Genomic DNA, 17,500 nt, shown 5'->3' on the forward strand with positions numbered 1-17,500 from the left:
GGCCCTCGTCAGGCAAAACTGTCCGTGACAGGCGTTGTAACGGGAAACCTAAGGACCGGAAATGGCACGCAAACACGACAAGATATTTAACGTGGTTGCAAATCTTAAAGAACCCCTGTTAGGAAAACAAGCAATTGAAGCCCTAAAACTAATCCTGACTTGTCCTACAATGGCATGGAAGCAGAAGCTCAAGCAAATCACCCAAGATTGCTTAAAGGACTGGGAGAATTAAAGGGAGAATTCCAGATTAAATTGAAACACAACAACCCGATTCGACTCCTTTTGCTTTAACACTACCTCGAAGAGTAGCACTACTACCCCTGATGAGTAAATTGAAAGCACAATTAGAGCGTATGGAAAACCTGGGAGTCATTTCTAACGTAGACATCCCCACCGACTGGTGTGCAGGCATGGTTGTCGTCCCCAAACCTGATGGCAAAATCCGCATGTGTTTAGACCTCAAAAAAACTCAATGAAAGCGTGTTAAGAGAAACCTATCCAATACCCAAGACTGAAAACATGCTGGCTCAAATTAAAGAATCCAAGTACTTCCCCAAATTGGACTGCAATTCGGGATTTTGACAACAGAAATTAGACCCAGACTCTGGTTTGCTAACCACATTTATCACAACCTTCGGAAGATTTTGTTTTAACCGAATGCCCTTTGGTATCAAGTCTGCTCCTGAACATTATCAGAAAAAGATCACTCAGATCCTGGAGGGATTGGATGGGCATATTTCTATCATAGATGACATGCTTATCCATGGAAAAACACAAAAAGAACATGACGAAAGAGTGCGAGCAGTACTCAAAAAGCTTGATGAAGCAGGTACAACCCTTAACCCGGAGAATTGCGAATGTTCCAAGAGAAAAGTCAAATTTGCTGGACACGTGATCAGCGAAGACGGCATAAAGACAGACCTGAGAAGGTGGAGTCCGTTCAAGGAACGGCCACACCCCAAAATGTTAGTGACCTACAGCGATTTCTAGGAATGGTCAATCAACTTGGGAGATTCATTCCCCACCTGACAGAGAAAACAAAACCATTCAGAGATCTCCTTAGTAAGAAGAACCACAATTTGTGACTTTAGAACCTGGGTCAGTTGGAGGAATAACGTTGACATGTTGTGCTCGACCTCCTTTTCCCTTTCCCCTCAATGTTGGCTCGAACTTGGACAAGTCTACCAAAAAAAAACATTTCAGAACAACATTGGACGAGAGAAAGACATGTATCAGAGCAGTGTGACCCAAGTTAAGTGTAAGAGATTGCAGTTTCACTGGGGACAAGCACAGAAAGAATCTTTTAATTAACTCAAGGATGAGCTTAATTCAACACCCGTCCTCGCTCATTACGATCCCCAAAACGTCACCATGTTATCAGCTAATGCATCATAATTAGGCCTTGGCGCTGTACTTGTGCAAGAGCAAGACAACAAAGAGAAAAAGCCTGTTGCCTACGGGTCAAGGTCCATGACCAGTACAGAACAAAGATACGCCCAAATCGAAAAGGAGGCGCTTGCAATAACCTCAGCATGTGAGAAGTTCAACGATTATATCGTGGGCAAAGATATCCTAACTGAAACCGATCATAAACCACTTGTGCCTCTCTTTGGTTGAAAAACCCTGGATGAATACCCCAAGAATTCAAAGATTTCCAATGAGACTGACAAAGTATTCGTTCAAGATACTACATGCCGCTGGGAAAGATTCGGTGACTGCAGATGCCCTTTCAAGAGCACCCCTAAGTAAGCAACTTTCAAAGAAGATGAAACTTGTACGTTTCACACATCTTGGAGAACTTTCCAGCGACAGAGAGAAAACTGGATGAGTTAAGACTTCACCAACAGAATGATGAAGTATGCAGGAATCTGTTTGAATTCTGTACCGAAGGCTGGCCAGATAAATCAAAACTGAACACCTCATTGAAACCATATTGGTCCGAGGGGGCTACTATTACTGTCCAAAGAGATTTTTCTGAAAGATCAGACAATCATCATCCCTACATATATTCGATTAGACATCCTGGACAAAATTCATGTAGGACACCAAAGAAGCCACAAATTTCGTGAAAGAGTTCGTGACTCTGTATGGTGGCCAGGTCTGAGAAAGCAAATCGAAGATATGGTTACCACGTGCACAGCATGCCGCAAACAGAAAGAAACCATGCTGAACCCATGACGCCATTGACACTTCCAGAACGACCATGGCAGAAGATAGGCGTCGACCTTTTTCACCATAGTGGTAGAGAGTATATAATCAATATTGATAATTAAGATCCTTCTAAATGGCCTCCTTAAAAAGCACCTGATAAAGTGCAATCAATCATCTGAAGTCGTGCTTCAGTCTTCTTGGCATCCCAGAGATCATTATATCTGATAATGGTCTACAGTTTTCAGCCGCTACATTCTCCAAATGTGCTGAAGAATGAAGATTTACTCACCTAACCAGTAGTCCTCGCTACCTGCAAAGCAATGGGAAAGCAGAAAGAGCTGTTCAGACGCCTAAAGACCTGATAACCAAGCCTGAAGATCCTTATTTGGCACTATTGTCATACAGGTCTATGCCACTGCGCAATGGGTACACCCCTGCAGAGCTACTGATGGGAAAAAAACTACGTTCTACACTTCCGTTGGCTCCAGAGAAATTAACACTAAATGGCCAGAAACAGAGCAGTTGAGAAAAGTTGAGCTGGAGTACAAGCACAAGCAAGCAAAAAACTACAACTGGTGACATCGTGCTTCAGTTCTACCTGTGCTAGAACCAGGCGAAAAAGTTTGGGTGACAGACCGGAGTGCCCCTGCTGTTATAGTGCAGAAATCCCCCGAACCTGGATCGCACGTGGTTAAAACCGACCAATCCCTTCTGCGGAGAAATAGGAGACAACTGGTTGAAACCCCAACCCCTGCTCCTAAGCTGGAGAAAGAAAAACGAGATGACCTGCCCAAGTGTGAAAGTTCGAGCAATTTCACAGTAACTCGTTCAGGCAGAACTGTTATTCCGCCAAAACGATTGGACCTTCAAAAATAGGCTTAGGTCATGGAAAGACTCTTTGAAGACAAAAGTAAGAAAACCGGACTGAGACGCTTCGTATGATTTTCTTTTCGGTTTTATTTTATTGCATTATAGAATGTAAAAAGAGACTGGTTTCATTTGATTTATGTTTTCTTTCGATTTCCCGAAAGGGGGATGTCAGGTTTTTGTTCGTCTCGTGACGTAACCTATGTAACATGAGACTTCTTATTACTGTTTAGCAAGGCTTGAGTCGAGAGAATAAATGATTTTTAGAGAAAACTGCACACCAACAATAATCACATTGCTGAGCACCATTTTCAGACGAAATATCAAATCGACTGGGACTTTGCGATACGTATTATGTATTCTTAATACATTTACTACTATCAACGACGTACTTTAGAAAGCTGGTTTACTAACTTAAGAACAAACGCCACTGAATCGTAGTCAACAGAGTTACCGGCACCGTACAAACGACTTATTGACAGAATCAAGCAAAATTAACCACGAGAGAACGACTGGGCAGCTGACAATTTGACTACCAGTAGACGAATGTTTAACTGACAATAGACGGATCGAAACGCACCAATGACATTACGAGTCTTCACAGCCAATAACATCACGGCTTAACTGACAGATGACCACTAACATCGCGACTTAATTGACCAATCAGGTCAATAACCTGAGAGCTTAATACCATCAACTGACGTGATACAACTCACTTTGACTCTAAAGATGACTACCGCACTGGTTGTCGAAACGTCAGTCACTGACGACAACAACAGTCCTATTCAGGGCTACGCTCACCCGAACTATCATACTCAACCTACTTATGAATATGTTTTCTTGAACAAATAATGTGGTTTTGTTGAATAAATATAAATTTGTTAAATGAACAAAACTGAATTTGTTGAATGAATATTATTTTCTTGAATCAATATAAAATTCTTGAATAAAAAGGACTTTCTTGACGTTGAATGGATACATTATACTCACCTGTTTGTATAGATTGTTCTTTGAAGTTGAATCAATAGAGAATACTCCATGGAAAGTGCTGGCGTACGGTATTTACGCACGAGTTGTTGACGTATCAGAAATCGAACGAGTGAGCGCAGCGAACGAGTAAGATTTCTGATACAAAAACAACTCGTGCGTAAATACCGTACAAAGCACTTTCCATGTGGTATTGTGTTTATTATATACATACTGAGAAATTCATCATCTTGGCGGCCTTTTTATTTCAAATCTTTCAAAAATGCTAAAATTTGCCACTACACACTTACCGCAAAATGACAACCAAAACGAAGTATCAGCTTTTTAGTAAACACGTTTGTTAAAAACATAAATGACGGTGAGGATATGAGGTAATCCAAGAACTATAAGTAATCTTAACTGTTTGTTCTGAATGTGCAATTGAAAATGAGTGAATTTAAGTAAAATGGCCGGTTTCAATATAAGCTTAAGCTTAAATGAAAGGCAAAGCAGCTCCGACAAAAAGCACAACAACAGCTTACGTCTAGTTCTGCTTATCCCTTTCCGCTGTTGTTTCGCCCTAAAACTAATCCTGACTTGTCGTACAACAGCATCGAAGCAGAAGTTAAAGCAAATCACCCAAGATTGTTTAAAGGACTGGGAGAATTAAAGGGAGAATTCCAGATTAAATTGAAACACAACAACCCGATTCGACTCCTTTTGCTTTAACAACACCTCGAAGAGTAGCACTACTACCCCTGATGAGTAAATTGAAAGCACAATTAGAGCGTATGGAAAACCTGGGGGTCATTTCTAACGTAGACATCCCCACCGACTGGTGTGCAGGCATGGTAGTCGTCCCCAAACCTGATGGCAAAATCCGCATGTGTTTAGACCTCAAAAAAACTCAGTGAAAGCGTGTTAAGAGAAACCTATCCAATACCCAAGACTGAAAACATGCTGGCTCAAATTAAAGAATACATGCAAGTACTTTCCCAAATTGGACTGCAATTCGGGATTTTGACGACAGAAATTAGACCCAGACTCTGGTTTGCTAACCACATTTATCACAACCTTCGGAAGATTTTGTTTTAACCGAATATCCTTTGGTATCAAGTCTGCTCCTGAACATTATCAGAAAAAGATGACTCAGATCCTGGAAGGATTGGATGGGCATATTTCTGTGATAGATGACATGCTTATCCATGGAAAAACACAAAACGAACATGACGAAAGAGTGCGAGCAGTACTCAAAAAGCTTGATGAAGCAGGTACAACCCTTAACCCGGAGAGTTGTTGACGTATCAGAAATCGAACGAGTGAGCGCAGCGAGGGCACCGCAGAAATACGTTTTTGAAGGCGCGATGCAGTATTTTGCTGGTCAGCGTCATCGCCTTTTAAAATTAAAAACACCGGCAACTTTAAATTGGTTTTCAACGCGAGCCCGGTTTGCGATGAAAAACCCCAAAACTTAGAGCGAAAACTGCAAACTTAGCGCCTGAACTTCACCTATCGTTTCTATTATTCGTATTCCATATTTTATATTATGCCAGAGTTAAACTGAGCTTGCACAGCATATGAAATTGTTGTCTCACGTAAGACTATCGCGGCGCTTTGGTCTTCGCAACATACGAATTTTGTTTTGAAGAAAATGCTGTGTTCAAAGGCCAAAACCAGGAGGCTTTCCGATGGCTGTAGCGGTATTTTAAGAAAAGCAAACCCTCAAGTATGTAGAGCTGGTGGTCTGCAGGCTAATGAAATGGTTTGTCAGCGCCATTTTGATAAAATTCGAAGAGAGGACGACAGGAGATGCTCGTGTCCATCTACTTGGGGACACTCTTCAAGGCTGCACGGCCACGCGATTCCTCATCATTTCTTTCCCACTCTTGACCAAGCTGGTTTTAATTTTCCTAATTATCAACCTGGAACACGGTGGTGCAACAAATGTCGCAGTGAAGCTCCGCAAAGAATACAAAACTGGCCAAAAAGTGACAAATCGGAAAACATCGCTACTAAATGTAGTCAACAAGATCACACGCAGGTAATTTTCTTAATATGTTCATTTTTTGTAGGATGTTGTTCGAAGAAGACCTGGAATGATCCTTTGATATTGATTTATTTATTAGTGTTGTGTACTTCAGAGTTTATTTACTTACCTCAAGTGTCTTTTTCCTATAATAATAGTTATCACATTGACCGTTTACAAAATTGTCTTAAATTTTTTGTGTTGTCAAAGTTTGTGATTACCCAATACTACCTACAGCAAGTTTGTAAATTGATATAAGCTAATAACTTGGGACATGAACATTCACAAAAATTGTAAATGATACTATCCGTTTTGAAAAGCAAAAGAGTTTTGTCAGAAAAATTTTTAACACTGTTTGGCATCCAATACTCTCCCTCACATTTTTTTCTCCCTAGGGTTGTTAGAGATAATTATTGTGAAGAGAAATCAAACTTTATTTCCAATATTTAAAAAGCACAGGTGGTAAAAAGGACATAACAAAACAATATAATGAAAAGGCTGGTAAAAAATACTCCAAGGAGAGAGAGAACCTGAATCACCATGAAATTCTGCATAAAGCTTTATTATTTTATAAAGCCATGATAACATTGACCTAAAATTTAATTATCATTTTTCAGGCTTCTGAAGGAAACAACAAAGCTTTACATGTAGGACCCACAGCTGAACCAGAGCTGGAGCCACAAACAGTGGTATAGGAATAATTTTCTTAAGTGACTGTGTTTTATAAAATAATTTCCTGTACTGGCTTTAAAGAGTAGAGTACTTGTATGTATTTCAAACAAAATGAAACATTAATTTTGACTCTTCATATTGTCTATTCTTGTGTGCCATCAGCAGAATTCTCATTACTGGACTATTGCAGAAGGGCAGTATGGTCCAATGTTGGTTGGAGAAGATGGTGACATCATGATTGAAGCATCCACATGGAAAAATATTCAGGAAAAGTTAAATGGTGAATGTAGACACCCTTACTCTGAGTGTTGTTAGAGATAATGCAGTACTATTATTATGTTCATGCCAAAAACATAACTTTTATGCTGTGGTTTAAATTTATCGTTGGTTTGAAACTCATTATCACACATTACCATACCCCAAAACAAAGAAAAATAAATTTGAGCCATAGGATAAAATTAAACCACTACACATAATTATAATTCCTAAGTTAGGGGCTTCATGGTTATAATAAAAAATAATAAAAATAATGTGTACAGTTAAATGAACAAGCAGGAATGCTTTATCAAGTTTAAAACACCAGTCACAGCTGAGTGTTTTAGACTTAATAAAGAGAGAACTGTGACTTTATTATCAAACAGCTTAAAAATCTCTCGAGGCACATTTATCCATTCACGCACTAATACATGTATTTAGATTTGGGTTATTTTGGCTAAGAAAATTGGTCACATCATTAGCATATCAGATATATAATACAGTGTATATTATAATAAACGATTTTTGAATTACATCTATTTGTAACACATCTTTAAGGTACTTTAAAGCAATAATTCTTAGTACTAATCAGTCATTAACTGTGACAGAACCCACATTCAAAGAACAAGTTGATGCCCTAAGTAGACAAATGGACAAATGTGAAGATCGAAAAAGACTAGTGAGTCAACCAGTTTTTAAAGAGTTCCTTGAGTCCAATGCCCCTACACTATACAAGGAAATCCTTGACAGTATCTTATCAGAGCGTCATGGTGAAAAAAGGGCCAACCTGCAAGAGAAGAGAACAACAGCTCTTATATGGCAGCTTCTATATTACAGGTACTTAAGGGTGCAATAATTTTGGTAACTACATATATAGAAAGTCACAAGGCCTAAAGCATTCACAAATGATTTATCTGGAATCCCATTCAAAGAATCTTATCCAAACCTCATGATCATTGGAGGCAGAAGTGGGGAGACATCATTATAGCAATATTGTGGGAAAGGTGGGGATTTAGTACTAGTAACACTTTTTTCCTGACTTGAATATCATCTTCCGCTGTAGATAATATATTACAATACTGATCTACACTACTATATGTATAATAATAATTGTCTGTAAACGTACCTACGTGAAGTACTTTCTATGGAATATACAAGCGATGAGATTGAGAGTTCAATATTATTTCCTAGTTTTTTCGGAAAATATGTGACTTACTAATGCTAAATGTGTCAAGTCTATTGGGTATGACTTTCAGAAATCAGAGACACGGCGAATTTATGGATGAAAGCTCCATCTTCTTGGAACTTAATGGTCTGTCATCTAGTGGTATGGCCCTTGGTAAAGTGTTGGGATTTGCAAGAGATGAAAAAACCAAGACTCATCAGAAGCACAAAATGGCATCTGACCATTTGACGAGGGCTAAACAAATGGCTTGTGAAGCTTTTCAAAAGGTAAAAATAATACATGATAGAAATTGAAAAAAATGTTCCTAAAGGTCCTCACCAATGTAGTTACAAAACACAACAACAATCTGTATGATAAAAAAGCATTTTCTACCTACAAATTAAGCCTGTGATTTTGAGATCTTTATAAAGTATAATATAATTATTTCTAATCATTTTCTTTCCTTTTCAACTTTGTCTTAACAGAAATCTTTTCAGATACTATCTATGGACGATTTCCATAACATTAATGCAATCAAAACACCAACCAAAAGAATACTCACCAATGCTGTTCATATGGCGACTCTTCTTTTGGACATCCAGTCTTCTGTTCCCGCAGTTCCTCGTCCCGTTGAGCCAGCCAACATCCACCGACGTGTCATGGTTTCAGAAGGTGGTGGTGCACCAAAGGTCTGCAGAGGTGGAATTTCAAGTGATGCAGTGGTTAATGAAATGAGGGAATTCTGGCCACACTATAGTGAACGCTTTTTCTTGGAGAGTTTGCCTCTGCCATACAAGGAGATCGATCTATGTAAGATGCAGCAGTCCATGAAGGAACTACGGTAAGCAAGTAGACTAAATTCTTTTATTAGAAGTCCAAAATGTCACTTCCATCACCTGGTATAATAAGAACTGCAGTGTGACTGCCCCATTTGCCTTGATTGGTAGAGTTAACTCTTTAGTCAAGCCTGAATTATTTTTTCAGCTACTTACTTGTAGGTAGCCTGTGCTGCAGACGAAACTAAACCTAAACTTGGTTTGTTTACATGTACAACACAGGCTACAGTGTAATTACACTCACAATGTTCTTCATTCAACTGTGAGGATCACATTCACTTCCATATCTTCAGCTGCAGTTCAAAAATATAAGAATTCATAATTTATTTATTTAATCTACTAGAAGTTACCTTGTAAATTCCTTTTTTACTAAAATGTTAACACTTAGCCACATATGACTTTTTTATTGCAGAGTCTACTCAAGAGAGGACCATGAAGAATGCCAAATGTTAAAATCCACCATACTAATCGATGAAATCGAACAAAATCTGCACAGTAAAGATGACTACCAGGCCTGTCATCAGTACATTTTTGACACCATTCCAGAGTTCAGAGATTTCCTAAAATTACATGTGGCACCTACAGTTGGTGACTGGCCCACATGGTACCATCAGAAGAAGATTGTTTGCCATGCTGACTTGGATCAAGAAATTACATCCCTGATTCCTGAGCTGGGACAGTTTCATGTCTACTTGAATAGTTCAGAAGATGTTGTAAAGCAGTATTATCCCATCTTCAAAGAGATCTATGGATCAGTTTTTGGCCAAAGGGTAAGACTGCCTGAAAAGCCCAGGCCAGATAAAGTAGCACTGTGTATCACACTATCATTCTGTGGTTGGCTGAACATCCGTAGCCAGGTTATTCAGGCCTTCGGACTAAGCAAGGACACTGAATATACTTGCCTACTTCATCTCTTTGAGGAGCTTATTCCTTTGTGTTTCCTGCACTACCCAGTTATAGTTAGAGGAGGGCAATTTGAAGAGCTGACATTGTCAATGAAGCGCCTGGCCATCATGTTTGTAGCCATGGACCGCCATCACTACAATAAAGCATCACTTTCATGGCTCAGCGATGTACAGCACCAGCAGACAAACTTTCCCGAATATTATGATGCCAAGGGTACCTTATGTCCAGTCCTGAATGAAAAGAAGGTTGAAATCTTTCACTCAAAGTTAAGATCCAAAATAAGAAAGACAGACAAAGGAGCAAAAATTCAAGAAACGGCCAGACTTATTGCCAGATCAAACTTTGAAGAGGATGGCTTTGAAAGAAGTTATGTTCCACAATGTGTAAGAGGATATAGTGACCAAGACTTGCTTTTGCTTTCAGGTAAGTAAAAGCCTCCATGTATATATATGTTGTGGTTTAACTTAATCCTTGGTTTAAATTTTTATTTTCCTTTGTTTAAAACTTATCATCATACATTACCATACCCAAAAACAAAGAAAAATAAAATTTAAACCAAGGATAAAATAACCACAACATATAAATCGGTGAAAAGACTGATTGTTGTACTTTCAACCTACAATGTTACATGCCTGTTACCAAAGACAAATTTTTTTTTTAATGATGATTTTCTTTCAAATTGTATGATTTTTTCAGGTTTAGCATCTGAAGGCATTATGGCTATGTTTGAGAGAGTTGCATTGAATCTGGGTAAATCCTACATGCTGCCAAGACCACTAAACAGAGCTGGCCGTCCATATGGCAAAGAACCATACTACCTAGCAAGTTTTCAGACAGAATTCACTGTCAAGTCATTACCTCTAGGGTACAGATGGCCTTCTAGCCGACCAAATCCTCAGCTAGACTGTGATTCAGAAGCATGCCATCATCCTTCTCATTCAAACATCCAGCGACTGACATGTGGCCATACATTCCATTCTCCCTGCATGTCCGATGAGAATGGCAACAGTCTTGGATGCATCATTTGTCTTCGTAACTTGACTGCTGATATCCAGAAGCTGTCCCAAGCCTGGAACATTCGCCTTTTGTCCGGTCTGAATGAAGTTGAGGAAGATGGTGGTGATGGCAATGACGATGATGATGACGATGATGGCAACAATTCTTCCAATCCAGAAATACCTGATGTACCAAAAGACCACAAGTATTTCAAGTCACCACAATTCATTGAGTACATCAGAGAAAGAGTTAATAAGATTACATTGGCTGTCAATGCCCAGGCAGAATCTCATGAAGAGTAGGCGGTTTCTTGTGTATGAAATCATGACAAAAGGTGTAAAAATATTGCCACTTGATTTAAAAAATGGAGACTGGTATCACTTTAGAGGTCAATTGACTACTGTTGAACTTACTTACAACTTGCAGTCAAAACTAAAAAAATTATTGACCTTCCTGCCTATACATCGACTGTTGATGAATGCAGTTGTCAAAGGTACTGTGTATAGGTCATTTTTCACAGAACTACAACATATACAAAATAAACGCGTCAAGGGTCTATTGGTAAATATAACTCAGAAAATGTGAGAGTGCATAAAGTGTAAAAAATGAAATGTATAGTAATGTCTTTAGCGACTATGAATGATGCACTGTTTGTAAGACGGCAGTGTAATGTTTCGAGAAAACATGAATAATACTTAAGCTAAAGCTTAAGTTTATACTGTAATTAAGATTACACTGTATACCCCTAATAATATTGTTTAAGCTTAATGTGAAACGGAAAGCAAAAATTATCACTGATATGTAAATAGAAGTCGACGGCTAAACCAAGTCGACAAAGGCATAGTTATGAAACTGCAGATTATTTAAACTTACGTTTATTTTTAAGTCTTAAGCTTAAATTCTAACATTCGATTCGACAAAATATCATGAAAACGGTAGCTGAGCTGAGTAAGCTTAGCGCCTCCAATAAAATTATTTATGAATTCTCAAAAAGCGTCTTACCTCTATTGCAAGTTATAAATGCAAATGCTACACTTGAAAACCTTCCCAGTCTTTATTGTTTAAAATCTTCTGTTTTTCTGGCTCCCCATTGTAGCTTCTGGCACATTGTACTGACACGCATCCAGGCAACGCGCCCACACGAAGTTACTTCGCTTTGACGGTATTTACTGGTTCTTTAGTTCGGTCACGATCTTTTAACATGATTAAAGGAAGCTAGTCTCAGAAAGGCGAAGACTGCTCGTGAAATTCCACGATAAACACGCCCTCAACGTTTCATAAACACGTGCAAGCGGAGACGCAGCGAAGGAAGCGATCTCTTTCATCCGATCGAACAAACTCAAATACCGCTGACCAGGTGCTGTGACGTCACAAAACGTATTTCTGCGGTGCCGCGCAGCGAACGAGTAAGATTTCTGATACAAAAACAACTCGTGCGTAAATACCGTACAAAGCACTTTCCATGTGGTATTGTGTTTATTATATACATACTGAGAAATTCATCATTTTGGCGGCCTTTTTATTTTAAATCTTTCAAAAGTGCTAAAATTTGCCACTACACAATTACCGCAAAATAACAACCAAAACGAAGTATCAGCTTTTTAGTAAAACCGTTTGTTAAAAACATAAATGACGGTGAGGATATGAGGTAATCCAAGAACTATAAGTAATCTTAACTGTTTGTTCTGAATGAGCAATTAAATATGAGTGAATTTAAGTAAAATAGCCGGTTTCAATATAAGCTTAAGCTTAAATGAAAGGCAAAGTAGCTCCGACAAAAAGCACAACAAAAGCTCACGTCTAGTTCTGTTTATCCCTATCCGCTGTTGTTTCGCTGGCTCAAAACCGTTCTCTTTATCGACAGTGAAACAAACGAAACTATTCCACTCCATTTCCGAAATGTTTTTCACTTTTTTAGCGAGAAAAACTCTTTGAGTAAAACATTTCTCGTTGAATGTGTGCGAAGCGGTGCTGCAAGCTGCAATATAAGGCGGGAATTTTGGCACGAAACTCACACACCTCTGTGGCTTCTGATTGGACGTATCATTTTTTTCACACGTGAAAAAACATCGCTCGCGATTCTGGTTGGACGTATCAATTTTTTTCACGTGTGAAACCATCGTTCGCTCCTCTGATTGGCTAGAACTAATTTGCGTACGAAAATTTACGGCATAGCTTTTTTTTGAGTATTTCTCAGTATGTGTATAATAAAAATATTTTTGCTTAACACAACAAACAGCCAACCATATAATCCCCGGTTTCTGTACTGTCTAATCCTTACCCGCTTTGGAGGATGTTTCTTTTTTAGTTCCCTGATTTTCCTATAAATGAGAGAACAAATTACATTTAATCCAAAATCACTAGTTTAGCCTCTTAATTATACTAAACTCCCATTATACAAGAAGCTTCAGGAATGTTACAATTAAAGAACAAATTCATGATGTTATTCATTGACTAATGATGAATAAAATTTTTAAAAATATATAATAATACCATTATCTTACGTGTAATTTTTAACACATACGTTTACGTCTATGTAAGTTGGTTACACATACTAACCTAAAGTGTTACTAACCTTTTTAATGATATTCACGAGTAAATCTTTACAACCTCTTTTAAAATAACCTTCGTCATGGCAGTAATAGGATGAGGGCCCATTTGCTCGCTCTTGGGTTGGTCTTCGTTTTTTATGGAAGCCATCTAGAGTACATTAAAATGATAAAAAACTAAATGTTCTTCAAAATCTCCAGCAGCTACCAATTACCACTGTCAGGCAGCTTCCGAGTCAATAATGCATCCTTTGAACCTTAAGTGAAAATCGTTTTTTATTCCCACGTGGAATGGGTATACGTTATACCCGAAACATCCTTCAAACTGACAGCGCACGCAAGGCCAAAAACAAAACGCATATAACCTTCATTTTAAGAGGATGACACCAATTACTATGAAACGTTTTCTCCCTAGTGGCCCTCTAAAAACAAAATTGATAATAATAAATTGCAACAATCATGATAAAAAGCCTATTTACAAATAGTGATTTTAATAAAAGATCTTTAAAATTCTAGTTTTCTCCCTAGTGGCCCTCACACCAAAACTTAATAAAAAAATCAATTAAAAATCCAATGCTGAGTTTTTGAACCATGAAAATGCTCACAACTAAAAGGATTCTGGAAAAGACTAAGCAGTGTACAGTGTAATGTTAGACAGTTGGTGAATGATAAAAAAAGTTGTGCCTGTCCTGTATACATGTACACATGTGTATCTAAACAGTAACTGGTTAAATTATATTACTCCCCCCCCCCCCCCCCCACCAAGGTTTATTATAGAAAGAAAAGATTTTGCAAATTAAAGAATGATCTGGGCACCCCATACAGTGCCAGATTACTGGTAAATTCCCCGTAAAAGTTTGCAGCAGTGCAACCATCGATTTATGGATGCACATGTCCTTGGGAGGTTTACTAAGCACTCACTATCCTTATCTATCCTTTACTATACCTCACTATCCCCGGGCTATCGGACACAAATTTCTTGGCATGCTGAGGCTGTTAAAAGCTAATCAAGATAACCCAGGGCTAGTGCAAATTTGGATTCAGATATGCATGATCAAAGCTTAGAAGAAAATTCAAAACTTTGTTCCTTTTTGTCTACAATTTGATGATGGGATTTTCTAAAAAGAATAGACAAATTTATCCAAGAGTTTATATACTTTTAAAAAAAAGAAAATGAAACCCAGATTAAAATTTATCTCAGGCCTAGTGCTAATTGGTGCAAGTTGTGCAATTTGGGTTAACCATGCAAACAAGATCTCCATTTTGAATGCAAGCAGAGCAAGTGCCAATAGGATGCCACTGGCCTCTCAAGACTCCTTTTACCTGCTGACCACTCATATAAAGACATCTTGCAGGATCCCCCCCAAAAAAGAGCTAATGTACATGCCCTTGCATCAGGAACCCAGCCAGACCGGGGTTAAAGCCTGGCCTGAAAGCCGGGGTGAGCCTGGCTTGTGGCCGGGCTTTGGCCATGTTGGCCAGGGGATAAAAAAAAAATGGGTAACCTGCGGCCACAGGGTCAGCCTGGCCGGGCCTGGCTGCAGTTGGCCGTGGCCTAAATTGAGAAGGAAAAGCAAAAAACATACAAGGTCTGCATGGCCTGAACAGGCCATCGCTGGCCAGGGTCAAAACTGGCAAAGCCCGGCGAGGAAAAGCAGAAAAGTTTGGCCTATAATTGGCCTGCACTGGCCACCGCTGGCAGGGCCAAAGATTGGTCTAGCTTGCCAAGAAACCTTAACCAGCCTGGCCAAGATCAAATTACAGGGCATGCATACTTGTTCAGGGTTTACCTTAAGTGGTCAGTCTTATAGAATAATTAGTCCACCCAAGCTGACAGAAACCACAAAAACTTGCACTATTATATGCTATAATATGACTATTATAGCAATGCTGAGTCGAAAGTCAGTTTAAGCATACCAAACTTAGACAACGCACAGGCTATCTCATAGGGTGCAATAAAAAGTAAGAGAAAAAAACAGAAACCACAAAAACTTGCACTATTATATGCTATAATATGACTATTATAGCAATGCTAAGTCGAAAGTCAGTTTAAGCATACCAAACTTAGACAACGCACAGGCTATCTCATAGGGTGCGATAAAAAGTAAGAAATTGTGCAATATTTTCAGGGTAGATTGTGTGATAAGATAGGACTATTATGCGATAAATTATTGCGATTTCTTCAGGGCTAATTTACATCGTTTTACCAGGTTTCAAAGGAGAAAAACCACTTTTATGTTGTTTAACAGGCAATTTGAATGAAAAGGAATAACAAAACATCTATTTTAAAACAAAATAGTTAAATTTGTTTGATTATTTATGTAATATTAAGCACTTGCTTAATATTACATGACGCCCTTACACCGCTGACCACACTGCTTGTCTCTGAAATCAAAATGGCTGCCCAGATACTGCGATCGAAGGTTTCAGGTGTCTTGCAAGGCTTTCTTTAGTGGTAAATCACGTTAAATAACATTAAGATTGGGAAAACATTCAATTAAAGTTAGGATTCATTGTTTACTTTACTTGAATTCAGCATGTTTTTACGAATTATGCCATTTTCCTCAAATTGTGCGATCAGATGCGATTTGTGGTCAATTGTGCGAAATTGCACCATCACGTAATATCAGATGGCCTGAATGCATACATTGAAAATATAATGCAAAGTAACCTATAGCTAGTCATGATTGAAAAAAATTATAAAACATACCCTGTTAATGGAATCTCTAGACAGTGTTTGTTTATAATCAAATGACAAGAATTCTGCTGATTTTAAATTTATTTTGCTCAACATACACATCACCACATACATTTAACTTCTGGATTTCAATTTTCTTGTTAGAAATTATTGTAATTATATGATATTACATGACATTGTGGCCAGTTCTTTACAATTTCTGCTTATTAAGGCATACCAAGTAACAGAAAAGCAATTTAGCACTCAATTTTAGTGAAAAGACAAATTAAATAATAATACAATCATTTATATATGAAAATAATATGCTAAATAACTGTTTCTTTCAAAGTCGCCGAACAGCCTTATGAACTGAAGGTCCACACTTTTTTACCTATAAGTTGCAGTGATGTACCTTGTATTTAATTTATCATTATGAATCATTTTGTGTTCTTAGAGCTACAGCCTTGAAAACATCTTGTCTTATTAAACAGGATACCAGGGAGAACAAGGGGGTCCAGACCCCCAGGGTCCAGACCTCCTACCTTCCCAGCTCCCTGCCCTCTTTCCTTGGCTTCCTCCATTTTTCCCTTTAGCTCTTTTGAAAGACCTCAGAAGCACCACCCTACCAAAGCTTCCGTTTAATGCCCCCCTCCCGAGTCCCCACAACTCCGCACATGGCCCAACTTGTCTTTAGGAAGGAAAACAAAAATTACACGGACTGTACTTACATTTGCCGAGTTGTCGTGTGAAGCTGCCATAACTCTTAACTTTGTACTTGTCCAGTATTTCTGATTTTACGAACTCTCTCTCCTTGCAAATGAAGAACCCATCTCCATTCTGCAGAACAAGGAACAAAGTGTATACTTTAACTCATATATGTTAACTGCATGACAACGCGTCGACGATTGGAAGGTCTGCAAGCCGAAGGTACACTGTGGGCACCCTCACATTCATTGGGACGAAGCGGTATTGTCTACATCGGCCATATTAAACAAGAAAAAATATAAAATATTGTCTCACCTCGGTCCACCAAATTATCCTATTGTACTTGTCATTCTCTACCATATGAAACAGTTTTGAAGGAAAAGACGGAAAATATTCTTCCTCTTCGTGACTCTCTAACGCCATTCCATTTGTAGTAAGTCGTCCAAGTAGACAGACTTGAACTCTTCGCCAGCTTCACAGCTAAAGAGAAATTGCAACCTCTCTGTCTCTTGTCCTGTTCCGGTCTAGAATCGTAAGCCTCTTCCCAGGCTCGTTGCTGCCAATACAATTCTGGAACTTAAAATTCTGGAACGCCAGGACATGATGTCGAGGCCATAATAAAAGGACGATTATGCAGTCTTCCCATGATTCCATGCGGCAATTTTTGCATTTTTCGCGTGTAATGTGGCCATTTCGGATACATCGTCATCCTCGGAGACCGAGAGGCAG

The 17,500-nt window shown here is 38.6% G+C and overlaps 3 protein-coding genes across 3 annotated transcripts in view; 2 read left to right on the top strand and 1 right to left on the bottom strand.

Moving 5' to 3' along the window:
- LOC140925708 (heat shock factor protein 2-like) overlaps positions 1-17,338 on the bottom strand; it is a 26,176-nt gene extending 8,838 nt beyond the window's left edge. The window contains exons 1-4 of the mRNA XM_073375605.1: positions 17,087-17,338; positions 16,795-16,903; positions 13,416-13,540; positions 13,122-13,161 (exon numbers count right to left, since the gene is read on the bottom strand). Of these exons, the coding sequence (XP_073231706.1) occupies positions 13,122-13,161; positions 13,416-13,540; positions 16,795-16,903; positions 17,087-17,194 (382 nt within the window). The 5' untranslated portion in view covers positions 17,195-17,338. The remainder of the gene's footprint in view (positions 1-13,121; positions 13,162-13,415; positions 13,541-16,794; positions 16,904-17,086) is intronic.
- LOC140927386 (uncharacterized) lies at positions 5,129-8,416 on the top strand. Its single transcript, XM_073377026.1, has 6 exons — positions 5,129-5,255; positions 5,880-6,025; positions 6,628-6,699; positions 6,848-6,962; positions 7,546-7,774; positions 8,194-8,416. Exons 1-6 carry the CDS (start codon positions 5,129-5,131, stop codon positions 8,414-8,416), a joined length of 912 nt encoding a protein of 303 aa, XP_073233127.1.
- Positions 8,356-11,142, top strand: LOC140927415 (uncharacterized). Its single transcript, XM_073377059.1, has 3 exons — positions 8,356-8,943; positions 9,351-10,267; positions 10,541-11,142. The coding sequence occupies exons 1-3, from the start codon at positions 8,609-8,611 to the stop codon at positions 11,140-11,142; spliced, it is 1,854 nt and encodes a 617-aa protein (XP_073233160.1). The 5' UTR covers positions 8,356-8,608.
- Positions 17,339-17,500: the final 162 nt, after the last annotated feature.

This window comes from Porites lutea, chromosome 2 (genome assembly GCF_958299795.1).
Source record: "Porites lutea chromosome 2, jaPorLute2.1, whole genome shotgun sequence".
In the NCBI taxonomy this organism is placed as follows: Eukaryota; Metazoa; Cnidaria; class Anthozoa; order Scleractinia; family Poritidae; genus Porites; species Porites lutea.